Below are 27,210 nucleotides of genomic sequence, written 5' to 3' on the forward strand. Positions count from 1 at the left end.
CCACTTTGCAAGGCTTATGAAGGCTTGCTTGCTACCGCTTTCAAAAAGGCTGGCCCAAAGATTCACCGGCCATAACAAAACAAACAATTTACAGCATAAAGTCTTGCAGATTTCTTTCCCTTCCACATCATAGATGCCCAAAATTTGAGTTGAAGAATCTCCCGAAATTATAACCTCAACATCCTTTGGCTACGGTCATGTGTCAAATTCAAGCTTCCTCCTAATCTGTCTTACTTTTAGATCGCGTGTGCTTCCGTTTTTGCTTGATTGGTACACAAACGATACCCTTTCAAAAGGATATGGAGACCGAAACGTTACCTTCATCACTTGATGAGGTAGAAGCTGTAAGTTCATCTTTTTCTAGAATGACTTATGATGTTCAAGTGGCTTGAAGACGATGGATATTTGTTTAATAAAATTTTGCTGAAAATGGAATGTCACGAGATCAGTCAAGATATCTTTTACTAGCAAACACACTCACCTTATAATGTTCAATATCCAATCCAGAAGACTTACTGATTGGGCTATAGCTCGTTCATCAACTATACAAGGCTGGTCCTCCTCAACAGGTTTCAAAAATTCAAGAAACTCTCCAAAAGCTACAGCGTTCTCCTGCTGGTTGGGAGCTGGCCAATGGCTTACTGGGAAGCAACTCGGAAAATGTCAAGTTCTTTGGGGCATTGACGTTCACTATCAAACTCAACACAGATTCGTACGTAGGCTGGTCCCTAATCCTTTTCAATTTTTTGATGACTTTTACTAATGTCTCTATTCTAGACAATCTTTAAAGGATGATGATGCACAAATTGTGCTACAACAGATCATTGGATGGCTTATCAAATGTTTGAATTCTGGCTGCGGACCACTTGTCGTCAGAAAACTATGCACAACATTAGTCACTTATTTCCTTCATTTCTCTGGCTCTTGGGCTCGTTGCATTTCTCATCTCACATACTGCCTTTGCCTTGGCGAGGCCGTTCCTTATCATAAAATCGAGGATGCTCCTACCATGGCGGTCCTTGCCCAGAATCTACCAGATGACAAAAGTCTGGCGATACTGTGGTTCTCAGCTACCTTGGTAGAAGAAGTTGGAAAAACAGATTCAAATTCAATGAAGCAGTGGGCACATCACTTCTCTACAATCAAGCCAGTTGCTAATATTCCTTAGACACAAATTTCACGAATATGTGGTTCAGAATGTTGAAGACATTGTGACTATATTGAAAAAGGGCATTGTAAACACAACAGGGGTTCCTATAAACACAAAGGTTCGTCAGGAATCAATGAAATGTTTTCAGGTTAGTCTTCGATTTTTCTTCACTACAGCCTTTTGCAACGTCGTAGGCATTGCCATTGCACAAGTAATATATTGAATGGCCAAGGTATGCTGAAGTATCTAAAGGCTGTTCCTTGGATCGCATTTAAAAGCCTTATGAGGCCAACAGGCTATTCGAATTGACCCATATAGCTCGATTTTTGGCCAGAACCAAACAGCTTCAATTGTGCCAGAGCATGTTCAACACCTCAAGAATCATTTTTGTGTCCTTTCAGAATTAATACTAACATGAATAGTCATGGGTTCTTTACTCTCATCGTGCATTTCTCGATGCTGCCATTGTTCTTGATCCTTTAAGAACTCTCACTCAGCCTGCATTGATGCTGATCATCGATAATGATTTATACGAAATCACCGTGGAGCTGTTTGCAGACATACTAGCGAACTACTCGTCATTTCTTTCTGAGAATGACTTCACGATGCTTTACGATCTCTTCAGTAGCTCTTGGGCACAGGAAAGATATGCAAAATTGATCCAAGGCGATTTTGACTTTGATTCAGTCCAGTTCGGTCAATTCTTATTGAGCTTCGGCGATGCCACGGTGCAAGATCTAGCCCAAAATATCTCGACCGATTCTCGAAGTCAGCAGATACTTTCTGCTCTTGTAGGATTACTTGGCGCTGATGGTTATATCGTCAATGAAGACAAGATATTCGTCCCAGCAGTAGAATTCTGGGCTATCTATCTGGAAACTGTACTCGACTTGTCATACAACGTGGATGCTTCGCCTCCTTGGCTACCAGCAGCGCGATCAGTGCTGATGCAAGCAATTGAGAAATGCTGGCAAAAAATGCAATTCCCTCCCAAACATGAATTCAGTTCGTGGGATTCAAATGAGCGTGCTGCCTTCAAAGATGCTCGAAGAGACGTGGGAGACTTGATACAACAATCGTACATGTTACTTGGCTTACCACTTGTTTCTAGCTTTGTTGACCTCATCTTGAAATCGGTTGAGAAAGGAAATGCTTGGGGTGAACTCGAAGCCTCATTGACCTGCTTAGCTGAATTTCAGGACTATATAAAGGAGGAGTCAGATGAATACTTGGACAAAGTTTTTGGGTCGCCACTTTTCTCTATGCTTACGAGGTCTGATTCAACTGTCCCTTCACGCACCAGGCAAGCGTTCCTGATGGTCATCAATGGCTATCCAGATTACTTTGAACGTCATACACAACATCTTCCGAGCGCCCTTAATCTTATGTTCAGTATGTTGCATTCACCAACGTTGGCCAGAGTGACATCAAAGTCAATCGCGATGCTTTGTTCATCCTGCCGAAAAGTACTTGTCCCTGAACTTGCGGCGTTTCTGCAGCAATACAGTGAGATCAATCGAGAGAACTCTGTAGAAAGTTACGCAAAAGAAGGTGTCATTGGCGCTATAGCATCAATTATTGAAGCAATGCCGAACGATGAATTGAAGCTGGATCCTCTTAGACAATTGTTGGAATTTGTTCAGAGGGACCACGAACGAAGCCTTCATTTATTGAGCACACAATTCACAAATGCGGCCTCAAATACACAGGTGCCGGATAGCCAAGCAGCTGCTGATGAAGTTGAACTCACTGCTATACGATGTCTGATAAGTATCGGAAAAGGTCTTCAAGTACCAGCTGATACCCCTGTTGATCTTAACACTAGTGAAAATAGTTATTCATACTGGAAGAATGGCAATGGCAGAGGAATTCAAGTACAGGTTCTGAACATTCTTACCGCAGCTAACGAAGCTTTCCCTGGCCATGGTGAGGTAACAGAGGAAATCTCACATGTTTTCCGCACTGGCTTGGTCGAAACTGATGGTCCATTTGCTTTCCCTCCTGAGGATGTCGCCAAGTAAGTTGCTTCTTAGCATGTTATGGTAAGATTGTTCAATGCTAAATCAATGACTTAGATTCATCTTCAGATCAAATTATCAGACACCTCGTGTTATCACAGTCATCAACACCGCCTGCTCGCTCATTAATTCATGTAACACAGCATCAGATGAGCGCAACAATCAGGTTTCAAGTGCCTTGTTGACATGGGTCTCTGGATTGATGGAAGCTATAAATCACGGTATGTCCTTGTATTCGAATTCGCAGTTTTATAGCACAGTTTATCAAAAAGGAAGAGGACAATTTATGCTAACAAACTACAGAGCCCAGCAATGACCCAGAGATCTCGCAACCAAGCATAGAGTTCCTCCACCGTCTAATCTCCACCCCCAAAAATCTCCACATTCTCCTGAACCATGAGCCCAAATCCTCACTGGAACACATTTTCATGTTTACCCTCAAAGCCCTCACAGGCCGGGATCCACTACCCAAACAAAGTGCTGCTGAATTCTGGGTAGGTTACACCTAACAATTATCCCAATTCTCTCGGAATAATTAAAAAAAATCGAAAACTCAAAGACTAACCTTAATCCAGGCCTCATTCGTTTCCCTCCCTACCAACAACCCCGATACCCACGTCCAACAAGCCATTACCAACGCTCTTCAACATCTCGGGCCACTCCTCGCCCAAGCCCTGATCTACAATATTGGTGGTGCAGCCGCTCGCAGCGAACTTGATAAACTTTCTGATCCGCTGCGAAAACTTGTTGTGAGTCAGGTGAGAGCAAAGAGTTGGTTGGAAGCTGCGTTAATGGACGGAAACTTCCCGAGTGACAAGGTAGATCAGAAGGAGAAAATGGTATTTTTGGCCAAGGTTATGAAGTAAGTTGCTGATTCCGATTTCTGTTCCAAGAGTGAAGTTGTGAGCTAACTTTTATGAAGCCTTCGTGGTGCTAGGGGAACAAATTCGGTGGTGAGAGAATTCTGGTTGGCGTGTAGAGGATCAAATTTTGCATATGTTTCTTGAGGTTAAGAAGAAGGGGCTGGGGTGGATAGACATGACCGGGACGTGGATGAATGAATATTTGGATGGAGCGAAGAAAGGAACTATTCTACAATTAAGTCCAGATAGCACTCATTGTATTGTACACGATTGAACCGCCCCAATCAATTTTAGAATAGATAGACCAATCCTTTTTCTAGCATCTCATCTACCATTTTGCTATCCTATTCCTCGACTTGATATGTAAATTTCGTGAATTATAAATACACTAGACATATAAATCTAGAACCAATATGTATCTAAAATCGCATAAAAGCAGCCATGGCAAAAGTGGTACCAAAAGAAACTTTAAACGCAACGTTTTCTTCCACGAGGGAACGCAAATTTACATGTTTGATGTATCTCTGAATACGATCTGTAGGGACGATATCAAGGCCGTGGGAAGAGGCCCACTGGAGGAAAATGTTAGATGGTGGAGAGTTTATTAGGAGGGGAGGAGGGGAGAAGAAAATAGAGATTAGGGATGTATGTAGATGAATGAGAAGGGTTGGAGAGGTAGAAGGGAAAGGGTTGGTAGGTGGTAAGGGGGGTGCAGGAGAGGAGAGGGAAGAACGTACTTGTATCCCAACGACCATTAATCCGATTATTAGGGCGAGGGAACGCGAAAATGTACTGACTGCCAGACCGGCTCCTAGTCCTGTGGTGGGTTTGGTGTTAGTGGGGGTTCTTTGTGGATTTCTTTTCTAATGACTCTCTCTTCCTGCTGCTGTCTTATTTTGCCTCCTCAATTCGCATCGCTCAGTTTGCATATCCACCCGTCTTCCCATCTCTCCTCTCCCTTCCCCCAGAAACAAACGAAACCCAAAGAAGAAGAAAAGACATACCAACAATACTCCCACTACTAATCTGACTCACAGTCTTCGAATCCAAGCCGCCCCCTTCTTGATGATCGGCGCATTCCCATTCTTCGACAGCGGCGAGGAAACCGAATCCAAGCGAGCGGGAAAGCGGTGCGATTGGAGGAGTGTGTAGGAGGTGTAGGAGGTGAGACCTAGTGCGGAAGCTGTGAGGCGGGGAGTGCGGAGGAGGAGGCGGGACATTTTGGGGGGGGGGTGTTGGGAGGAGGGGAGTGGTGGTTGAGAGTGGTGGGTTGGGATTGGGATGGTAGTGAGAGGGACTTGGGACTAGAGATTGGCAATTGGGACGAGAGGGAATTGAGTGATTGGGCGGTGGTGAGTGATGTTTGTTTGTTTGTGTGTTTGTTTGATGAGGTGAAGTAGAGTGAAGGAAGACCCGTAAAGTTAACTTGGTGTTGTGTGTGATATGTTATGTTTCTGATAATAAACCAAGTGACGTCACGATACGGATAAGGATAAGAGAGGAACATTTTTCATTTCTATCTCTATCGGGGTTTTTGTATTGAATATTTCTTACCTACATGTAATCTAGAGACTGGACGTTGTTGATATATGGAAATCATGAAGAAGAGGAGATGAAGAGTTGATATCGAGAAGAAGTACATTTATTTACATATCAAGAATCACATCACATATTAATATAAATTCTCAGATGATAATAATTGTCCCGAGATCAGGATACCGAAGTCCGACTCAAACACCAGACACACCTAGCACATCGGATAATACCCATATACTGCCTAGGTACCCAGATAGTATACTTTTCCAAACATCCTAAATTCTCTTATTCGTATCCGGTATATGTCTGTCCATGTACCATCCCACAAAACCAATCCAGCACGAGACGACGTCTTAATGAAATCTCATATATCATCTCATCACCATTACATCTCCTCGGGCCATTGCTGCATACATGTATTCATACATTTGTGCATGCAAACCAACTCCATCCATCCATCCATCCATCCACCTCGCAAACTCCTGCTTCCTCCTTTTATATTGCATCCCGAATCTTTCCATGTATATATATACATACATACATACATACATCCATACATACATCCATCCATCCATACACACACACCCATCACACACACCCATCCAAATAACTCATCCAACCCCAACATTCCCATAAATCTCGCAAACTCCTTCCCCGATCCCAAGCGTATCTACCCAGCCCAATGTACAAACCCCTCGATCGCCGCTCTAGCCTAAATGGGCACTAGTCACCATACCCGCACACAATAATGGAAGAAAATAAAATGGAAACCCTGCATATAATATAACCTTAAATCACCCCACGTTGCACCTAGGTACTATAATCGAGTGTGTCTTGACCAATCAGGAGGGTTGAATCGGAGGTTATAAGGATGTCTACATGTACCAAGAGGTCGATTTACCCATCTAGGTAGTAAATTACTTGGTCACATCCTTTCTTTGTCTCGGCATTACTTACCGGTCGGAGGGGCCAGTACCTACCTTGGTGCAGATGAATTGGAATTGGTATTGGAATTGGAATTAACAAGAGAAGCATGAGAATGCGATGAGTAAAAAACATACCTACCGACCTACCTACCTAGGTACTAATGACCGTGGGATGGATGCATCAGATCAATTGACCTATCAAAATACGAAAACTGACTTTATACCAAGACTGAGATAGATTGAAATGAATGGAATGAGAAGAGTCATATGCTAGACTAGATATTTTACTAAGAAAGTATTTTACTAATTTGCATTTCTTTTCCTTTCTTTTCTCAGATATATATATATACACACACATACCTGTCTACCTGTCTACCTACTTACTCGAGTACATACACACATATTTGATATAGATTTCTTGTTTGGATTCTTCATCTAAACTTACACTTCTTACCTACTTATTACTTACTTACCTACATACTTCACATCTTTCTATCGTAGCTACTACACTGCCTTAAAAAAGACCTTCACCCTTCATTTCTCCTCTCCTCTTCTCTTCCATACTCAACAATACTCACAAAATGTCCAACGAACTACCCACCAGCGCCACCAACGGAAATGGAAATGCAAACGGACATGGCAACAACACATCTTCTACCTTTGTCGTCAAGACCGGGTTGGCACGAATGTTAAAAGGGGGTGTGATTATGGATGTGGTTAATGCCGAACAAGTAAGTGACTCACGATTTCCCTCGCCCTTCAATCCATCATGAATCAAAAACAACCCAAAACCCGCCACTAACACCACCAACCTCTAGGCCCGCATCGCAGAAGAAGCAGGCGCAGTAGCAGTCATGGCGCTCGAGCGAGTTCCCGCCGATATTCGTGCTCAGGGAGGTGTAGCCCGCATGTCCGATCCAAAGATGATTCGAGAGATCATGGAGACGGTTACGATACCTGTCATGGCCAAGGCGAGAATCGGTCATTTTGTTGAATGTCAGGTTAGTTCTCCCCCTTTCATTGCATTTCTTACCTCCCTTCTTTCTTTCCCATTTCCTCACCCCCATCCCCTCTTTCTCAAACCCCTCAAACCTCTCAAACCCATCTAACATCCCCCCCTCCCAGATCCTCCAATCAATCGGCGTAGACTACATCGACGAATCCGAAGTGCTCACTCCCGCCGACGCCCTCCACCACGTCGAAAAACACCCCTTCACCATCCCCTTCGTGTGCGGGTGCCGCAACCTCGGCGAGGCCCTGCGCCGCATCTCCGAAGGTGCCGCCATGATCCGCACCAAAGGCGAAGCCGGCACCGGCGACGTCATCGAAGCCGTGCGTCACCAACGTCAAGTAACCGCGGAGATCCGCGCCGCCTCTCTCATGTCGGACGAGGAACTACGCATTCTCGCAAAAGATATCCAAGCCCCATTCGAACTCCTCAAAGAAACTGCAAAGTTGGGTCGTCTCCCTGTTGTCAATTTCGCAGCAGGTGGTATTGCTACCCCGGCCGATGCGGCACTCATGATGCAATTAGGTTGCGATGGTGTTTTTGTCGGCAGTGGCATCTTTAAGAGTGGAGATGCGGCGAAGCGCGCCAAGGCGATTGTCCAGGCGACGACACATTTTAATGATGCAAAGGTTTTGGCGGAGGTGAGTGAGGATTTGGGAGAGGCCATGGTGGGGTTGAATTGTGGGACGATGGATCCCAAGGAGAAGATGCAGGGGAGGGGATGGTAGATGGATGGTTTGGTTGGGTTTGGTGAATGGGGTGCACTATGTGAGTTAAGAAAGAGGTGTAAAATGATTGAATGATTGGGGAGGAACGAGGTGTGGTGCTTTGTTTGTGCCATTATATTACTTCCATGGATACAATAGGGGAAAAGATAAAAAGATGAGGGGTTGGTATACCATCACATCAAATAGCAGGGTATGCATAGAGGCGTGAAAGATAGGTCTAGCTAGGTATCTAGAGATTCTCAACTCATCTCAAAAATGTAAATCCATAAAGCTCAACAAATTACAATATAAAGCAGCTAGCGTATAACTTTTTGCATCCGTTCAAAATTCCTTTCGTGTCTATTTTTCAACTTCATGGTATCCCTAATACAACAAACGCCTTGTTTTTATAACATGAAACCTCCCATCCCATCCCGATCCATCTTCCCGGTTCCTCGTTCTTCCTACCTAGGTAGTTTTTAATTCCACGAGTCCAAATTTCTCAACTCGCAACCTTCACCTGATCTCTTGATCAATTTTCCAATAGTATAAACCTTCTCACCCGACTCCTGCAATTCTCTCACAACCTGCTCTACATTCTCCTTCTTGACCACTGCTACCATTCCAATACCCGTGTTGAATGCTCTAGCCATCTCGCTAGCTTCAACATTACCTGCGTTCTTCAACCACTTGAACACATCTGGTAATTGCCACGTAGCGACGTCGATCTCGGCAGCTAGATGAGATGGTAACATTCTAGGAACGTTTTCAGTCAAGCCACCACCAGTGATGTGAGCCAAACCAGTGACCAAGTGCTTCTGGACCACTGGTTTCAAAGAGCGAACGTAGATGCGAGTAGGTGTGAGGAGATTTTCACCAACGGTGGTGGAAGAGTCCCATGGGCACTTGTCTTCTTTATAGGAGAGACCCTCTCTCGCAATGATCTTTCGCACGAGAGAGAATCCATTGGAGTGAACTCCCGCAGATGCCAACCCAATAAGCACATCACCTTCTGCCATCAAATCTGTCCTTGGTAATCTGTTCTCCTTCTTTACAACTCCCATGGCGCAACCTGCAGCATCATAATCATCTCCTTGGTACATACCAGGCATCTCAGCAGTTTCACCACCAACGAGTGCACTATTAGCGTCTTTGCATCCGTTAGCAACACCTTCTACGAAGTCTGCTGCATTCTTAAGCTTTAATTGACTGCATCCATAGTAGTCGACGAATCCAAGTGGTTCAGCACCTGCAACAATCAAATCGTTTACATTCATAGCGACCAAATCAATACCAACTGTGTCATGCTTCTCCATAGCTTGTGCAATGGCAAGTTTAGTGCCAATTCCATCAATGCACATAACCACAGTTGGGGCACCCGCATAACCAGCAGCTTCCAAATCGATCTCTCCACCGAAACCACCAATTTCAGCATCGGCTCCTGGTCTTCGGGTAGAAAGAACTGCTTTTCTAATACGTTCGACAAAGTTATTACCGGCATCAATGCTGACACCTGCGGATGCATATGTAAGTGCTTCCTTTGTAGCAGATGAAGATCTGAATGCCCGATGAGCGATATCCTTGCGGTAGAACATTTTATCAAATTTGATGAGTTCGACAGTGGTATAAGCATCCTTCACAGCCTGCTCGAGAGTTTCTGCAACAGCCTGTGCTGCGATGACACGTCCGCCGGATGTTTGTAACTGACCATCCTTCATCACGGTACCAGCATGGAATATATTGGAGCCTGCCGGAGGTGTGCTGACTTCCATGGGTGTGCCTTTGGCATATGAGCCTGGGTATCCTCCAGCAGCTACAACAACCGTCGCACTGAATTTTTGATCAATCTTAATCTTCGCTTCGTCGAGGGATCCTTGAGTACAGAGGAGCATGATTTCTGCAAGATCGGTATCTTCACTCAACAATGGTAACAAAGTCTGTGTTTCTGGATCACCGAAACGAACGTTATACTCCAAGGTTTTTGGTCCGTTCTTGGTTATCATCAAGCCAGTGAAAAGAGTGCCGACGAAAGGTGTACGCTCTTTTCTCATACCGCGGAGCGTGGGCTCCAATACGGTTCGTTCGATCTCCTCAATTAATTTTTGGGTAGCAATTGGAATAGGCGCATAGCATCCCATGCCTCCAGTGTTTGGACCCTGATCACCGTCGAAAATTCTCTTATGATCTTGAGCAGCAGGTAAAGAGTACATGTTGTAACCATCGCAGAAAGTGAGAATGCTGAGCTCATCACCCTCCAAGAATTCCTCGATGACAACCTCATCGCCAGCAGCCCCAAATTCTCGATCAAGCATGATATCCTTTAGTCCTTGGTGGGCTTCCTCCTTCGATGTTGGGATGATAACACCCTTTCCAGCTGCCAATCCACTGGCTTTAATGACAACATTATGGTTTACGCTATCAATGTATTTTCGCGCTTCTTCGTAGTCCGTAAAGTTTTCGTAAGCCGCAGTTGGGATGTTGTATTTCTTCATGAAATCTTTCGAAAATGCTTTGCTTCCTTCCAAACGCGCAGCAAGTTTTGATGGTCCATAACAAGCTATGTCTGCCTCACGGAAATAATCTTGGATTCCATCAACGAGGGGTGCTTCTGGTCCTGGTACCACCTACGTATAAACGTAAGTAATTGCTTAACAAAATCGAGCATTGGAATGAAATAAACATTCAAATGAATGTAGAATATAGAAGCTTACCAGGTTAACATTATGTTTCTTGGCCAAAGCAACAAGTCCAGGATAATCATCAGCCTTAACACTGGAATCATTGGAAACTTTTGGGCAATTTGCAGTTCCTCCATTTCCTGGAACTGCGATGATAGACTCTACTCGGGGAGATTGACTGAGTTTCCAAGCCAGAGTATGTTCCCGACCACCGTTTCCGACAAGGAGGATTCGAATGGACTCCATTGTGAAATTCTAGATTGCGTTGAGGTATTTAACGTATGAGAAAACGGTTGGAGAACAAAAGAAGAGTCTTCAAATTCAATATGATCATCGGGTTGAATCATTTTCTGCCCGCTTAGTGTCACCGCCTGGCAAGAATTTTAACCCCGCTACTTTCCTCCCCACGTTACCCCTCCATGATTTAACCGATATTATTTGATGAATTTAAGTCTTTAGTGCTAGGTATAGTGTATCACTTATTTAGTAGTTTATGGCAATGTGCCGAAATTGTGTAATTTGGGATTCAATTTGATTTGGCTTCACTCTGTCATCAACTCTCAAGTGTTTGAAGCATTATATCTTATCACCAAATATACTACAAACCAATGTAGGAAAGTTCAACTAATCATTCTGTCACGGATGTCTGAGAAATTTAAATGGATCTTCACAGCGGCCCGAGCAATGATCTGATTCAAGCGAACGAATTATATTTATTTTATTCCAATTTCAACCTTTCTGACTACAATCCTAGTTGATATACCAAAATTTTCCAATTTTATAGCGATATCGGGCAAGGCTGATAAAAAAGGTCACACTAGAGTTTATCGAATGATTCGATAGCAACTTTATATTCCATGCTGAACCTCTCATTGATTCCACCAGTCTCGAGCTTCTATAAACCACCTCAATAAAAATGATTACCATAAGTCCGTCATCTCTATCTCCTCAAAGCCGCACAAAACCTCGTTTACATCAGGATCATTTCCAGTGATGCTAGCAAGATATTCGAAACTGACGTCCATACAGAAGTACCCTGTTCGTCTGCGAACATTGGCCCCGGATTCGATGTTATAGGTCTCGCCCTTTCCATATGGCTCGAGTTACATGTCGAAGTCAATTCATCAGTTACATCTCAAGCACCTCTCAATTGCAAAATCACATATGAAGGACAAGGCGCAGAAGAGGTTCCTTTGACTGCTGATAGCAATCTTATTACACGAACTGCATTATACGTTTTGCGATGTCATGGTCAAAGAAGCTTTCCTTCCGAAACATCAGTTCATATCATCAATCCTATTCCTTTAGGGCGCGGACTTGGATCATCTGGTGCCGCAGTGGTAGCTGGTGTTGCGTTGGCCAATGAAGTTGGGAAGCTGAAGTTATCTAAAGCTAGGATGCTGGACTATTGTCTCATGATAGGTACGATTTAATTGCCCATCAAGCTGAATATATCTAACAGTCTACACAGAACGACATCCAGACAACGTAGCCGCAGCATTGTATGGAGGGTTTGTAGGAACATACCTCAACGAACTCAGCGCCGAAGACACAGAACGCAAAGAGATTCCACTCAGTGAAGTTCTCCCTGAACCTGCCGGAGGAGTAGATACTGGATCCAATCCTCCCGAACCTCCAGTTGGAATCGGGCATTACATGAAGTTTCCCTGGGCTCCCGAAATCAAAGCCATTGCCATCATTCCACAATTCGAAGTCGCAACCGCAAAAGCTAGAAGTGTCCTGCCATCTTCTTATTCTAGGTCAGATGTAGTATTCAACCTTCAAAGAATTGCTCTTCTACCTTCAGCGCTTGGAAGATCACCACCTGATGCAGAACAAATCTATCTTGCGATGCAAGACAAAGTACATCAACCTTACAGAAAAGGTTTGATACCAGGCCTCCCTGAGATCTTACAATCTGTCACTCCTAAATCTCATCCCGGTCTATGTGGAATCTGTTTATCTGGAGCCGGTCCAACTATTCTTGCGCTTGCAACAGAAAACTTTGATGCAATTGCGAATGTCATTTTAGATACTTTTGCGAAGAATGATATCAAATGCGATTGGAAATTGTTGGAACCTGCGCAAGACGGAACAACTGTTACATACAGCTGAAAAGGCGTTGATAAAAAATATTGTTTCGTCGTTTAAATAAAATTTAGACTTGAGGAAAATCTTAAGGCACACATATACTACCTTGCTGAACAAGCCAGGTCTACTGATGAAGAGAAGCAAATATTTACTTCATCTAGCATAGACCATCAATGCTTGCTTATACGTCCTCATATCAGTCGAATCCCTCCCATACTTGTAGAGAGCCATGTAACCATATACGCCTTCCCTATAACGAAAATAAAGTCCCTATCCAGGCAAGCTAATCTGACAAAATTTCCAAAGCGAATTTAAGCAATTATACAGCGTTTCAGCATGTAATTGTCCTAGTCTAACCCAAACCACCCCATGCACCTCGAATACGTCTTGCAAGTTGTATATCCTTCTGCATAATTGTGACTCTCTTGGCATGGATAGCACACAAGTTCGTATCTTCGAACAGATGGACGAGAAATGCTTCGGCTGATTCTTGAAGCGCTTGAATAGCTTGTGATTGCCAGCGCATTCCCTCACCTTGAGGGCGTACTGAGAGTGCAATTTCACGGACCTAGATTTCCATTATATTAGATTTAGCTCTGTAATGTTGAGTAGGGAATAAATACGAACCAAACGTGAGAAGGGAAGTTTGAGAAGAAGCAGATCGGTAGATTTCTGGAACTTGCGAATTTCCTTCAGAGCGAGGGTACCAGGCTTATAACGGCGCTTTTTCCCTTGAGGAATTGGGTCTCCAGCTAATTACATCAATTGAGTCAGTATGTGAGTTTAATATGCACCGTAATTTTCTCCCGAGCTTCATATCAGAATATCAACCGAACCGTTAATCCGTTTCGAACGCGAGCGCGAGTCTTCGGAATGCAAGAACAAAATCCGGCTTACCTCTAACAGCACTATCCCTTGCTTTTTTACTCATGCTCTTTCCTGCAACAGATTTTCCTGCCGGTCTGCCTGATGCGTTTGCTCTTGGGGTACCCCCTGTTGATTCGTCGTCCAGTGACAAACGCTGCTTTTTCTTCTGCATTTGCGACATTGCGAATTCTGATTATAATTCAAAGCTTTATGAGTATTCGTCAATGAAATGTGCTTTCTGCTATGATTGCGCAAAGTGATGATCAATGTGCGAAATTCTTGAGAATTGTTGTAGCCGGGATGGATTCGACGACGCGGTTTTGCGCGAGGATGCGCGTCCTTGATATTTGGACAGCTGGTCCAATTGAAGGTGAATAGACCGAGCCGAACAAAATTCGAGAGGCGAAATCGCGTGGAGTTTCAATGGGTGGGATGGATGAGAGATATATTCAATTGGTAATTCTGGTCTGGTCTAGTCTGAAGTTGAATATTGAAGGGTTAGGAACCACAGCAACCATATTTACAATTCCTACGCGCTTTGACCATCTGGTAGACAGGAAATATGGCTATATCCAAGGCTGAAACCTCAAACTGTCAGCCTTGCCTTATCTAAGATCGTCTGCCGGGCCAAAGGCTAGTCATCGTTAGACCTTATTAGAACAGGACAACTTGTTCAAAGAAACGTCATGAACTACAGATAAATTATAAATACGAACCCACGACCTTCTTTCAAAAAAAAAAATCTTTTTGTCAAACTAAAGTATCTAGAAATCGCATTGCCTCGTATCATAAGAAAAAGTATTTAGATTTCCTCCATATCTTCACTTCGAAATCTCGAAATATCAAACAACTCCATTACGCAAGCTCTCCTCGATTTATTCCATAATCAGATTCCGAGCCTCATTGTCGCATTACTGTCGCATTACTTCTATCAACACCCTTATACATCCAATTATGGATCAAATGATGGGAAATGGGGAAGGAGGCCCTGCCGGATTTCCGCTAGAAACTTGGTTTTGGGAAATGCCCGTTTGTACAAGATGGTGGACGACGGCTACAGTCATTACAAGCGCGCTGGTTCAATGTCAAATTGTTACGCCGTTCCAGCTATTCTACAGCTTTAGAGCTGTATTTGTTAAGTCGCAGGTATGATTGGTTTCCCTCCGTTGCGCATTTGCTTTCGCATCTTGGACTCGCTGATTTCTTTTCACAAATAGTATTGGCGCCTCTTGACAACTTTCATATACTTTGGTCCTTTATCTCTGGACCTCGTTTTCCACGTATTCTTCTTAACCAGATACTCGCGACTCCTTGAAGAATCATCCGGTCGATCTGCGGCGCATTTCTCATGGCTGTTACTCTATGCGATGACTTGTCTTATCTGCATAAATCCTCTGGTCTCAATGCCATTTCTAGGACACCCATTATCCTCAACTCTCGTATACATCTGGTCGAGACGAAATCCCGATACACAATTGAGTTTCCTCGGATTACTGGTTTTCACGGCTCCATATTTACCCTGGGTTTTGATGGGTTTCAGTTTAGTTTTACACGGGACAGTTCCAAAGGATGAATTGATGGGAATAGTCATTGGTCATGTTTGGTACTTCTTTTGCGACGTTTATCCACCGCTACACAATGGACATCGTCCATTTGATCCACCAATGTTTTGGAGAAGATTATTTGATAGACAACCAAGAGAAGAAACAGCGGACGCAATCAATAATGATATTGCAATGGCCGCAGCGCCAGGGCCGGAAGTAAGGTAAAAATAAAAAAGAGCATCATAGAATATCATGATGAAATTGCATGGGAAGGCGTTTGGGATTTAAGAAGAGATTGCGTGTGGACGTTATTGTTCGCTGATACACCGTTTGGTAGAAGCACCTAGCAGAGAGTTACTTTAGCCGCTATGCTATACCTATATGCTGAGGTTTTGAGGACATTTATTCATATCGCAATCACAAGTAAGCGTACCAATATTATATTATTACAATTATTGATAACTTATTGAGTGTGGTCATGAACTACTATCTGCATCTGACTCTGCTTTTAATGAATTCGTCGCAGCCCGCTTTGCAGCTCGATCCTCCTTTTTCGGTTTAGCAGACATATCTACATCTCGAGCATCGTCTGAATCCTCCTCATTATCAAGCTCATCAACTGGAGCTATAGGATGATGTAGATGCTTCCAGTCCTCCAACTCTTCTATGATAGATCGCAAACGATCTCTAATGCTTTCTATAGCGTAACTCCCTAAAAGTAATCGTAGAGGCGGGTAAGAACAATGACCTAATTGCCAAACTAAATCTGCGCATTTCTTAGCACTAGTAGGTTGTTTATCCCCCAGCCACTGAACCATTCTCTTCGCATGCAACGCCGGCGAAGTTGGATCGGAATATGGTTCACTGGGAGGTTTAATCAAGAAGTGTCCCCAAGTAGGTAGCGGACCCGAAGCCAATTCCTTCTCATCTCTCCTCACCAACCCCGGTTCTACCAATGTGGCTTTTATATTGAAAGCATCCACTTCGTAAAGCATCGCTTCGATCATTCCCTCCACCGCATATTTCGTCGCGCAATATGGTCCTAAGCCCGGAACACCCAACGCGCCTGAAGTACTACTGAATATCAAATATCTCCCTGCTCCTTGCTCGCGAAAGTATGGTAGACTCAATTGGATAATATGTACTGTGCCCATAAAATTCGTCTCGAATTGATTGCGAATTTCGTGCTCGTCCTGATCTTCGCATGCGCCAATGACGCCGTAGCCTGAACAATTAGCTATCACATCGATGCGCTTGAATTTTTCAAGTGCCTGTTCTATAACTGTAGACACGGATTCTCGTACACGCACGTCGCAAAGAGTATTGAAGCAGTTTGGATGCGGGAATGTGGTTTGCATCGATTCGATTGTATTTTCGTTGATCCGGCCGACGGCAACAACTTCGTCACCTTTGGAAAGACATGCTCGTGTGAGACTCTGACCCATGTGGCCACTGGCGCCAAATATCTAAATGATGAGTTAGTAAATGGAAGGTGTAGAATGGCCTTGTCCGGATGGCTAGATGATCTGTCTGCCAGGCCGCGCTTGGTAATACTCACAATCCAAACCTTTGGCTTTGTCTTATTATTTGGGCCCGGAGGCTCGCAGCTTAGAGGGAGTTGTAATTTAATCTTTTTACCATCGGCATTGAGAGTATTTTCGACTTTGAGAAAATCGGGAGACATGCTATCGTGGGCATTGCTGTGAGGGGGATTTTGTCCCGATGGTAGTAAATTGTTGTAAGAGTCGAAATCGGGGGTATAAGCGGACCCTTCTCCTTCTTTTGAATTATTTTCCTTCATCTCTCTTTATGTATTGTTATGTGCGAGGTCGTGGATCATAAATGGTGATGATGAGTTGGTACTCTCGTGGTGACGTTGAGGGAGCTGGGGAAAACTAACCAATGGCGGGGTAAGCTTCCCCTTCCCAAAAGATTTGGTGCATATCTGCTAGCACCGTCAGCTTTGGGGCTTTGGGGGAAAGTGACAATCTTATGGCAGATCCAGAATCGCAAAAGCTTGAGGATCTTGAAAAGAACTGTCCCGGGGCTTTTGACCAAGAATTGCAAAAGTTATGGAGATGAGCGTTTTAGTGGTAATTCGTTATCGGTTTATTTACAAACTCTTATCGTCTTCAAAAAATTCGTCTTATCTTTTATATCTTCATTCACTACACGGCATGATATGACGTAAGTCGGCATCTTTCTTTACCATGATGGATGGTTGACGGTGATGATGGGATGGGATGGGATAGGAAAAGATACTTTAGATGGGTGGTTAGGATGGTAATCACATGTAGGTATCTGGTATCTGGCATGAGTTCAACGGACGAACTATATGACTTTTATCATGCCTATTCATTGTGCGATAACAGTGTACAGTATCTCAATCAGACCTCATTGAGACACAAATTATCAAAACCCATGAAATCGCATTCTTGCTACCTATCATCATATGCTATCATATTCAGCTTGCAGTGTTTCATTACTTCGTTATCGCCATTTCACTTCCATCATCTACCCTTCCATCTCCACTCCTCCATTACTGGCCTGCGATTGCAGGAACAGTTTGTAAATACTCCTTGCGGTATGGATTGACATCGACTTCTGGACCACGGTTCAAAGGAGTCCATTTGGGTTCCTCCTTGAACAATCTCATTGCTTGGATATACTATTCTTTTGTTAGTAATGGCGCATGCTAAAAAGAACATCATAAAGCGAAACATACGTTGTTTTCATCGGTGGTAAAACGATGGTAGATACCAGCTGGGAGAATCTGTCCGCCAAAGTCAGTCCCTATTCAAACACAATTCCAGCGCATCTATCAGAAATACTTACGATCAAGTCGTCCTTTTCCAACCTAATACGAACCCACTCATCGCCCTCACTCCTAACATCGAAGAATCCCGCTCCATCTCTGATATATCTAATCTCCTCGTCTTCATGCAAATGCTCATTGAAGAACGACTTGACCTTCTCCTCATAAATATCGCCCATTTTCTCTGGTGAGACCGTGATTACATCGCGATTCTTGTAACTTCTGTCAGAGGCGAGCTTGTCGACATCTTTCTCATCTGCGAATCTGTAATAGAGAACTCCGAGCTTCTCCAAGTACTCAGGGTTGACGTCGCGACCTGAGTCGTGAAGTTCGCGTTGGTCGCCCTATAGAAAACTGTTTGTTAGTAAAAAGAAAATAGAGGGAGGGGTAATGTAGTGGGGGTGAGGGGTACTTTACCTCCTTGTTATCAAACCAGTAAGCTCTCATTTTGAATTTCAGTTGATTGAGTATTTCTGTATTTGGTTTCAATAGATTTGAGTGTGATGTTTATGCTCCAAATGTCAAAGAAAGGTATGGATGGTATGAAAGAAGCTGTGATTTATTTGTCTTTTGTTGGTTTTGGATAAACAAAATATCCAAGCGGAAGCCCGAGTTAAATAAATGGAAATTCCTAGGAAAAAGTCTGCGCCCGATGAGGTTGACGCCATTCACCCATTCACAAATAGTATTACACAATCACATTGCATCGCATCGCAACGGCGCACCCCAACCAGTTGATAATCATATGATTGTGAATACCTAGATTGACCACGTCGGCCATGAACGAAGAAGGAGCAATTAATCAGCATTTGTTTTATCTCCAGACTCATCACTCTTTTAACAAAAAAATCGAGTTTCTACGAGACGTCATCGTCCTCTCAATCCCCGAAATGCTTGCAGGGGTATTTGCCCGAGTTTCTCGAACCGATTCACACAGTTTTCCTGAATACAAACTTTCAACATGTGTTTTTTCCTCCCGTTGCTTCCAATCTATCTGTCTGTGAATACGAAATACAAGCGCAAGTCTAAAGATGTTATTTAGAGGGCCATCAATTGTTGTATACATCATGCTGTGCAATGTAGCCCGGAAGAAAGTTCTTCTTACCCTGCAGTCCGAAGGTCAACTCCAACATGTATGATATGTAGAGCCTTGAGTTGAGGTGGGACAATCTAAAGGGTCCTGTTTTGAAATTGGATTCGAGGGAGAGTTTGAGGCTGAAGAGACGCAGATTGTGTCTGAAAATGAATTATAAAACAAATTTCTTTTCGTCATCAAGGATCATGGAGCATATCTATAGTTTGCTTCGTTCGAGATCACTCCAGGAAGATTTCTTACTTTAATCTTCCGGCAAGGCTGATTTGACGTAATGTGATATACGGGCTGCTAACATACAGCCCCCAGCGGCGTGTCTCCTTGGCCATCTCGTATACCATGTTGTCCACTGGAAGTGCGACTAATCTTCCCCCCCTCGCCCCCACGCATATAGAATCAGCCATACTCGGTGTATAGTATAATACACGCATGCCTCAAAAGCTCTCGCATAGCCTTTCAAGTGATCATAGCAATACTTCAGATGATTTGACCCAGATTATCAGAACAACTAATCGATGATCGACGGTTCAGCATCATATAAGTAAGAACGGCACAATCATCTTACCTGTGTCTTGTGCACTTCACACTGCTGTCGGTACTGTTATTCCCTCGACTGATATATACCATCAATACAATCCCAAAGCTTCCATATTCAATTTTCGATTTTTCAAAGTAGGATGACACATCAGCAAGTTCAAACACAAGTGGCGCTTCACAATCAACTGCACACAATCAATTCTACGAAATAGCAGCACCACAATGACGGTTACACAGGTCAACAGATCCAACAGAAAAGCCTCCGTGCGCTTCAGTGCTATCACATTCGAAGATCCCGAGCTGGACCTACAACTAGATTCTTTGACATCCATTTCAAACACGGGAGATGAAGACAATTTGCACGGAAATTCAGTTCACTCTTCAAGTTCTACTTGAACTTGCCTAGATTATCACTTCAAGGCTCCAATGATGACTCTGCCAGTGAACATCAGAGTAAACACTTGATACCAAGTCCAGCCTCGTGCACAACGAAAGATACTTTACTTGTGAATAATCCTAGTTTTACGCACCCATACACAGATACAACTCTAAAGCCTGTAGCCAATTTGAACAAATTATCCTGGAACATCGATTGGCAACAGCCTACACTCATAATTTCAATGTTGTTAATCGGGTTTCTTCTGTCAATCGGGCATCATATCATCACAAGCCTTCCGGGCCTCTTCATGCTGACATGGTGGGATTCACAGGTAGTCTAGATAAACCCTTTACTCTCGCTACTAACCCGTTTGGCATTTTCAATCTTTGCATTCTGAAGAATGCTCGGCTCGCGGTATTCATGGGTTTCATCTTTTGGTATTATTCCTCCTCTCCTTCTTCTCGTCTTCACATTCGAACTCACAGCTAATCACGATTCTCGCCGCTTGTTTCGCGACCAGGAAAACTATGTTGTCACTAGACACGCAACTTAGCTGATATTGTGGTCAATTTAGGTGCATGGATCTCATACGTTTTGTACCAACAGCTACATTATCCGTTGTGGCTAAAAACGTATCTGTTGAAGTTGCTATTTTATTGCTCAGCAGCTCGAGGGCTTCCGATTCCGATTTTTTGATAAAGAACACCAATGTCCGTAGCCTACTCTTCTATTCCTCTTGGGCAACGCCTACTTTCAAAGATTACACCAATTTTTCGTGGCCTAGCGTTTATACAGAACCTGATGGTACTCCAACTAACAGGTCGGTTTTTTGAAGTCCCTCTGATGATTCATACCTATTTTCATCAAAACATATTCTCTTACAAACGTCAACCTCAAGCATAGTGTACTCGCAAATAAATGCTTCTTTTGAAGTCACAATTGCTTCTATAAGTGGAAGACAACAAATCACACAGCGTGGTGTTACCCGGCCCAGAAGAGCTCTCTCAATCATATGGATCGGACTATGCACCACTCTCAATTCGTAGCACTAGCTTCAACATTAGCCGGTAATGCCACTCTGACCGTCAAGGGCTGGGTTCTGCCGGTTCTGTCTAATAGAGGCAACGACCTATGGTCGTTTATCGCCGGACAGTGCAACATCATCGCCCTTGGCCTTCTCGCATGTGAAGAATTTCAGAAATCTCCATTTGTCTCGAAGATGAGCACCCCCGATGAGACAAATGCAGGCACCAAAAATCTATACGCCACATGTCCCACGCAATCTTACCAGTGTCGAAACCAATCTATCTTGCGTGCAATCGAAGATCTCTCAAAGAATATCACCATAAGCTATCTCAGTTCTCCTACACTTACCAGTACTGAGCTCAGAATCATTACGACCTCAGATACTACGATCGTATACGTATATCGACCCCTTTCTCTTTCTTTCATATGGGATTGGATTTCTGTTCACATCTATCGCAACTATCATTGGCCTTCACTCCATACATCTCAGTGGAGTTTCATATTCCATTCTATTCTCTACAATTCTTGCTACGACTCGCAATACCGATCTGGATGCCTTGAATAGCGGTGCTTCTTTGGGTGCGGACCCTCTTGCTAAGAATATCAAACAGACGAGATTTAAGTTTGGTCCAGTATTAGGAAAGCAAGGGATGGGTCAGACTACGGTTACAGGTAGTGGCGTACCGTATGTTGCGTTTGGATTAGAGGGGACTGTTGGGGATTTGAAAGAGTGGGGACAGTATGTGTAATCGGATATGTTCTTTGTATAGGGTACCTTGACATCAACGTGTGTTATATTTCTCTTAGTGTCTAGGAGAAAGGTGTGAATCCGAGAAGGTGTTGATTATTGATTCTGTTAGTAATCCAATATTGATTCTTAAACTAAAAACAAACCCTGCATTATCCGTCTGTGATTCGTATCGCTATGTACAACACCCGTAACTGCCTAATAAAACATAGATTTGGATGATTGCCCGCCTTAAGCATCGTTACTACGATCCGAGGGAGGCTTGCAACGATTATCTACTCGGCTACTCGAGAATTCTATATACCGAAATAACAAGAACGCAGTATTTATCTAGGAGCTCAAAGATAGCGGATACCGAGAGATCAAGCTGGAGCCTGCGGTTGTTTCCTAGTTTATTAGCTACGCCGATGTAAAGAACTGCCATGTATCTGATTGAAAACTAATTTGGACCTGTATGTATCGTCTCGGCTATCTTAGCTATACACAGAGGGTCCATTATTCTCTCGGTTGTGTGAAAACTGGGGATTTCAACACCTCCGCCCTTGATAGGAGCCTCCACAAGAGCGGTAGAAAAGATGATACCTCCCATTTTGAGAGCTGTTGCCTGAGAGAGTTCTGATTAGAAACATTCCTCAGAGTTTCTCCCTTCCCTTTACCGTTCCCCACCTCTGCTTTAGAATTTCGCCCCTCCTTTTAGAGTTTGACTTCTCGCTATATTTCTTCAATGAAGTTATTGTGTTTTATAATTGTTGAAATCAACATGGGTATCGTGACATTATGTGTTCACACTGTTTTAATATTGCTTGAGGAGCTAACTAAGAAACAATTTAGTATAAACCTATCTAAATCTAGTTGCTATGATAGTACCGAGGCACTAGCACTATGCACTAGTATGATAGTCTAATTCTGAATGATATTGACGGCAATGAAGTATATACCTAGCTCTAACGATATTTGCTATCACTGGAAAAAATAATTGGATCTCATCACAAACAATAATAATGATTACCGGAAATCTCAATTGGGAAAGCTTTTGAAGGATTTCAGAGCGTGGCGCGTTGGTGGCACGGTGCTTAACCTATCTAGGGACTAACTGCGAGCTTCACAGTACCATGTACAGTATGTAAACAAGCGCGCGATCTCCAAATTCCATTCTCTCTTCACCTTTCCTCTCTCTCTCTCTCATTTGTCTAATCGCAAAATAATCAATTGAATCTTCATCCATTTAAATTAAATCGATTTGCGACGATAGATCATTGAATACTGAATGTTACCCACTTGTTACCCCAATATACCACCATAAATAACTACAGTAGCAAACATCGAAGCGAAACTCCTGCATAAAACCCTGGTCCGCCTTTCACCTAGCCAACAATTTCGCGTCATTGCTTTATTTACAAGAGACCCTTCATGTACCTACATTTACAACATCAATTTTCTAAAAAGATTGCTGACATCAACGAAACATTAATTGCTATGGCTATCGTTCCGCGATTGATGCCAGGCATGGGAATGGGTATGGTATCAACTGCATCTACTCCTTCTTTGCGGTCGAGGAGAGATAGTGTTGTATCTACAGCCAGAGATGCGGGTGGAAATGTTAGAGTTGTGGTTAGAGTTAGAGGATTTCTTCCTAGAGGTGAGTATTCTAAGTAGAACAGGAAATCAGGATATTTTACTGATGGCGAAATAGAAATTAATAGAGGAGCTAAGTGTCTGATTGATATGAATCCAATAACACAAGCAACCACCCTTCTAGTACCAAACGATACAGATCCTGCGAACTCTCGTTCGAAGATGCGCAGAGTCATTGAAGAGAAAGTCTTTACATTCGACAATTCCTTTTGGAGCCACAACCAATCTGATGAACACTATGCACACCAGGAGGATGTTTATAATAGTTTGGGGGAGGAATTTTTGGACCATAACTTCGAAGGATATCATACATGCATCTTTGCATATGGCCAGACTGGATCAGGAAAGAGTTATACAATGATGGGTACAGAGGATCAGCCAGGATTAATACCAAGGACCTGCGAAGACCTTTTTGAGCGGATCGAGGCAGCACATAATGAAAGTCCAAACATTTCCTATAATGTCCGTGTATCTTATTTCGAAGTTTATAACGAACATGTCCGAGACCTTCTTGTTCCATTCCACCCCAATCAACCACCCTATTATCTGAAGATTCGTGAATCCCCCACCGAAGGACCCTATATCAAGGATTTGACCGATGTACCTGTTAAGAATCTCTCTGAAATTATGCGATACATGAAGATGGGAGATGCCAGTCGAACCACAGCAAGTACTAAGATGAACGATACAAGTAGCAGAAGTCATAGTGTTTTTACCATCATGCTCAAGCAGATCCACCACGATATGGAGACGGATGAAACAACAGAACGTACTGCCAGGATTCGACTCGTGGATCTTGCAGGTAGTGAACGTGCAAAGGCAACAGAAGCAACAGGTGCTCGTCTACGTGAGGGAAGCAATATTAACAAGTCTCTGACAACTCTCGGTCGTGTCATTGCAGCTCTCGCAGATCCAAAGCAACAACGTACCGTAAAACGCAACAAAGATGTCGTTCCCTATAGGGATTCAATCCTTACCTGGCTGCTCAAAGATTCATTAGGAGGGAATAGTAAAACCGCAATGATTGCGTGTATTTCCCCTTCCGATTACGACGAAACTCTCTCTACCCTTCGCTATGCCGACCAAGCCAAACGTATTCGCACGCGTGCCGTCGTCAACCAAGATCACGTTTCCGCTGCGGAACGTGATGCTCAAATTGCTGCCATGGCAGAGGAGATTCGTGTTTTGCAACTTCAAGTTTCCCATTCTGACTCTACAAGAAAAGAGACAGAAACTAAAGCACAAGACGAAAGACTCGAACAATACCAGAACAAAATAGCAATCATGCAAAGAATGATGGAAGACAGAACCATGATATCAGAAGGTAAAATTCGAAGCTTGACAACTGAGAATGACGCTTTAAGATTGCATCTCAAATTAGCTTTGGAGAGCTTGAAGAATCCAATCAAAGTGGAACCTGCTAGAACTATTAGTATGGGCAGTATTGATCTTGGTACTGGGGGCGAATTTGGACACGATAAGGAGAACAGAACTATCGATGAAGCGACTAATGAGGAAGATGGCTACGAACATGAGTTTTCAGATGAAGACGAAGCTATCGATATGGGTGCACGCGAGGAGAGAGCAAGCGAGATGCAAGGTTTCATGGGCGATTTGTTAAAGGATCTGGATATGTTTAGGAAGAAAATCTGTGATGACAAGGGGCGTTTCGGTAGGGAAATGATGGTTAATGTTGTATGATTATGAGGAGAGGGCGGATTTTTATGGATTGGTATGGTTTCACGAAGGGAAAATAGGGCAAGCGTTGGTGTTATGGGGGGTTTGCATTTTTTATTATACCAAGGGTAGGAAAGGGATTGGGGGTAGGATATGCAGAGTCATGGATTGTGGCACGGTTTTTAGAGTCTGATCAGGCATTGGTTATAATATTAGCGGTGGTAATCTGAGTTTGTGCCATATCTTTGGATCAGATCAAGGGGATCAATGTCTGTTGATTGGGGCGCATAGACTTCAAGACAGTGCAAACAGTATGTCTTTTTGTAGAATAAAGCCGTTAAGATAAAGTCAATTCTTCTGCTTAATAAGTGATGTAAATTGTATACCCAGTTTGAGGTGAGATAGCAATATTTGACCTACTAATCGGATATGACAATCAAATAGCACTCCAATCTTGAATGTTTATGATTTCAATTTGTATCCTATTAATTACACCAAAGCAATAAGTGGTATCCTAGTACTTCAAAGTTCCTCAATTCCGGCCTTCTTCCCCTCTCCCATCTTCCTATCGCCATCAGCATCTTGCTCCTCAACTTCACTCTCACTTTCGCTTCCCCTTTCCCCGTCCCTCGTTTCTTCCAAAACTCCCAGTCCCAAGTTCATCTCCACATAACTCTCTCCCTCTTTCACATCCTCCAACTTCCTATCTTCTCCTTTCTCAATCTTCTTCATTAATTCTTCATTTGCTTCTTTCATCTGTTTCAGAAAATCAGGAAGATTGCTGAGACCTTCTGAAGCACCAAATCCGTTAAGTGTAGATACACGCATGACGGGACGAGCATTTAGGGGACGGATCATGGGAATCTCATCCTCGGATTCGTCTTCGGAAGAGGGTTCTGATGATGAAGCTTCGGCCTCGGATGATGTGTTGGCCTGGGAAGATGCGGGAGATGAGGATTTGGGTTTGTTTGTAGATGGTGGAGTGGTGTTTGGGGAAGTTTTGCCGAGAGCGGTACGTTTTCTCGAGGGGAGTTTGGCGTCGAGGATTTTTCGGGTGGGCGTTGATTCGGTGTCCATTGCTTCTGTGGGAGGGGAGGAGCGTTTGGTTGCTGACATGGCGAATGGGTATGTCAGGTGAGTTATTGGATTTGAGATATGGAGCGGACGTTTTGAAGAGTCTCAGCTCAGTATTGTGTCTCAGTAATAGGATCCAATGGTAGACCCAGGATATAAAAGATCGGGTAATGAAGTCTCAAAACTATATATTCTCGTGAGTATTAGAACTTTTGATAGGTAATGTATCCAGAAGACCAGGGTACAAAGCAGGGCTTATGTGATACTGGAGTTTTGTTTGGCTAAAGGTAGAATAGAATATGTATTGTGAGAGTCCAAAAGGAATTCTGACACTATTCTGACTGGAATCTTGTGATAACAATCCAGCAAAAATATAGCAACGGTAGGATGTGATTTATTGTTTTCTGTAAAGTGATTTGATGATTAAATTTGAAGTGATCGTCACCAAGAAAAACCTATATTGAAATCTTCCCCAATCATGTCTCACCGCCAAATATTGCCATGACTCACGTGATTCCACTCCCGGCCACTCACCGGGCGTGTTTTAGTTTTCCCGGACCGCGCCGCATGTCAGGCCTGCAATTCTGCACAACCAATTGGACCAATGTGAAAGGCCAAATGAACATTGCAAGGGGCATCTGCTCTTTGAGAGGGCCGTTCGGGCGCTTGTTTCAGGGTTTCATCTTGAATCCACTGCTTCAGATGTGATCTGCTGTGCATTCTCTTGGCGCCACTGTTACTTCATCACTTCATCCTTTGTACAATAATACGGTTTGCTTTCTCTTTCATCCTCTCTACCACCCTTTTCTGTTCATCCCACCCTTAGCTTTGTCAGTC

General features: G+C 43.4%; 11 protein-coding genes across 11 annotated transcripts; 6 read left to right on the top strand and 5 right to left on the bottom strand.

Annotated features, from left to right (window-relative positions):
* Nucleotides 1-299: 299 nt before the first annotated feature.
* On the top strand, nucleotides 300-4,175 carry Bfra_006748 (putative importin 13 protein; the record flags this gene model as incomplete). The annotated part of the gene is made up of 9 exons (XM_037337117.1): nucleotides 300-344; nucleotides 531-712; nucleotides 778-1,119; nucleotides 1,169-1,298; nucleotides 1,573-3,167; nucleotides 3,238-3,389; nucleotides 3,472-3,662; nucleotides 3,744-4,030; nucleotides 4,091-4,175. 9 exons carry the CDS (start codon nucleotides 300-302, stop codon nucleotides 4,173-4,175), a joined length of 3,009 nt encoding a protein of 1,002 aa, XP_037198483.1.
* A 275-nt stretch (nucleotides 4,176-4,450) lies between these two features.
* Nucleotides 4,451-5,251, bottom strand: Bfra_006749 (uncharacterized protein; the record flags this gene model as incomplete). Its single annotated transcript, XM_037337118.1, has 3 exons — nucleotides 4,451-4,603; nucleotides 4,769-4,877; nucleotides 5,067-5,251. 3 exons carry the CDS (start codon nucleotides 5,249-5,251, stop codon nucleotides 4,451-4,453), a joined length of 447 nt encoding a protein of 148 aa, XP_037198484.1.
* Nucleotides 5,252-7,074: 1,823 nt separating this feature from the next.
* Nucleotides 7,075-8,230, top strand: Bfra_006750 (putative pyridoxine biosynthesis protein; the record flags this gene model as incomplete). Its single annotated transcript, XM_037337119.1, has 3 exons — nucleotides 7,075-7,224; nucleotides 7,312-7,494; nucleotides 7,619-8,230. The coding sequence occupies 3 exons, from the start codon at nucleotides 7,075-7,077 to the stop codon at nucleotides 8,228-8,230; spliced, it is 945 nt and encodes a 314-aa protein (XP_037198485.1).
* Nucleotides 8,231-8,688: 458 nt separating this feature from the next.
* On the bottom strand, nucleotides 8,689-11,133 carry Bfra_006751 (putative phosphoribosylformylglycinamidine cyclo-ligase protein; the record flags this gene model as incomplete). Its single annotated transcript, XM_037337120.1, has 2 exons — nucleotides 8,689-10,833; nucleotides 10,921-11,133. The coding sequence occupies 2 exons, from the start codon at nucleotides 11,131-11,133 to the stop codon at nucleotides 8,689-8,691; spliced, it is 2,358 nt and encodes a 785-aa protein (XP_037198486.1).
* Nucleotides 11,134-11,867: 734 nt separating this feature from the next.
* On the top strand, nucleotides 11,868-13,002 carry Bfra_006752 (putative homoserine kinase protein; the record flags this gene model as incomplete). Its single annotated transcript, XM_037337121.1, has 2 exons — nucleotides 11,868-12,309; nucleotides 12,359-13,002. Coding segments are annotated over 2 exons (1,086 nt in total), but the record flags the coding sequence as incomplete, so codon positions are not given.
* A 328-nt stretch (nucleotides 13,003-13,330) lies between these two features.
* On the bottom strand, nucleotides 13,331-14,026 carry Bfra_006753 (putative histone H3 protein; the record flags this gene model as incomplete). Its single annotated transcript, XM_037337122.1, has 3 exons — nucleotides 13,331-13,546; nucleotides 13,606-13,730; nucleotides 13,876-14,026. 3 exons carry the CDS (start codon nucleotides 14,024-14,026, stop codon nucleotides 13,331-13,333), a joined length of 492 nt encoding a protein of 163 aa, XP_037198488.1.
* Nucleotides 14,027-14,799: 773 nt separating this feature from the next.
* Bfra_006754 (putative der1-like family protein) lies at nucleotides 14,800-15,614 on the top strand (the record flags this gene model as incomplete). Its single annotated transcript, XM_037337123.1, has 2 exons — nucleotides 14,800-14,991; nucleotides 15,063-15,614. 2 exons carry the CDS (start codon nucleotides 14,800-14,802, stop codon nucleotides 15,612-15,614), a joined length of 744 nt encoding a protein of 247 aa, XP_037198489.1.
* A 251-nt stretch (nucleotides 15,615-15,865) lies between these two features.
* On the bottom strand, nucleotides 15,866-18,651 carry Bfra_006755 (putative retinol dehydrogenase 8 protein; the record flags this gene model as incomplete). Its single annotated transcript, XM_037337124.1, has 6 exons — nucleotides 15,866-16,855; nucleotides 16,948-17,194; nucleotides 17,933-18,057; nucleotides 18,115-18,162; nucleotides 18,225-18,548; nucleotides 18,622-18,651. The coding sequence occupies 6 exons, from the start codon at nucleotides 18,649-18,651 to the stop codon at nucleotides 15,866-15,868; spliced, it is 1,764 nt and encodes a 587-aa protein (XP_037198490.1).
* Nucleotides 18,652-20,056: 1,405 nt separating this feature from the next.
* On the top strand, nucleotides 20,057-21,988 carry Bfra_006756 (uncharacterized protein; the record flags this gene model as incomplete). Its single annotated transcript, XM_037337125.1, is given in 6 exon segments — nucleotides 20,057-20,206; nucleotides 20,221-20,468; nucleotides 20,932-21,033; nucleotides 21,049-21,164; nucleotides 21,188-21,571; nucleotides 21,591-21,988. 6 exon segments carry the CDS (start codon nucleotides 20,057-20,059, stop codon nucleotides 21,986-21,988), a joined length of 1,398 nt encoding a protein of 465 aa, XP_037198491.1.
* A 1,409-nt stretch (nucleotides 21,989-23,397) lies between these two features.
* Nucleotides 23,398-25,323, top strand: Bfra_006757 (putative kinesin-ii 85 kda subunit protein; the record flags this gene model as incomplete). The annotated part of the gene is made up of 2 exons (XM_037337126.1): nucleotides 23,398-23,626; nucleotides 23,681-25,323. The coding sequence occupies 2 exons, from the start codon at nucleotides 23,398-23,400 to the stop codon at nucleotides 25,321-25,323; spliced, it is 1,872 nt and encodes a 623-aa protein (XP_037198492.1).
* A 498-nt stretch (nucleotides 25,324-25,821) lies between these two features.
* On the bottom strand, nucleotides 25,822-26,415 carry Bfra_006758 (uncharacterized protein; the record flags this gene model as incomplete). Its single annotated transcript, XM_037337127.1, has 1 exon — nucleotides 25,822-26,415. The coding sequence occupies one exon, from the start codon at nucleotides 26,413-26,415 to the stop codon at nucleotides 25,822-25,824; it is 594 nt and encodes a 197-aa protein (XP_037198493.1).
* Between the last annotated feature and the right edge of the window lie 795 nt (nucleotides 26,416-27,210).

This window comes from Botrytis fragariae, assembly GCF_013461495.1.
Source record: "Botrytis fragariae strain BVB16 chromosome Unknown tig00000000, whole genome shotgun sequence".
Lineage (NCBI taxonomy): Eukaryota > Fungi > Ascomycota > Leotiomycetes > Helotiales > Sclerotiniaceae > Botrytis > Botrytis fragariae.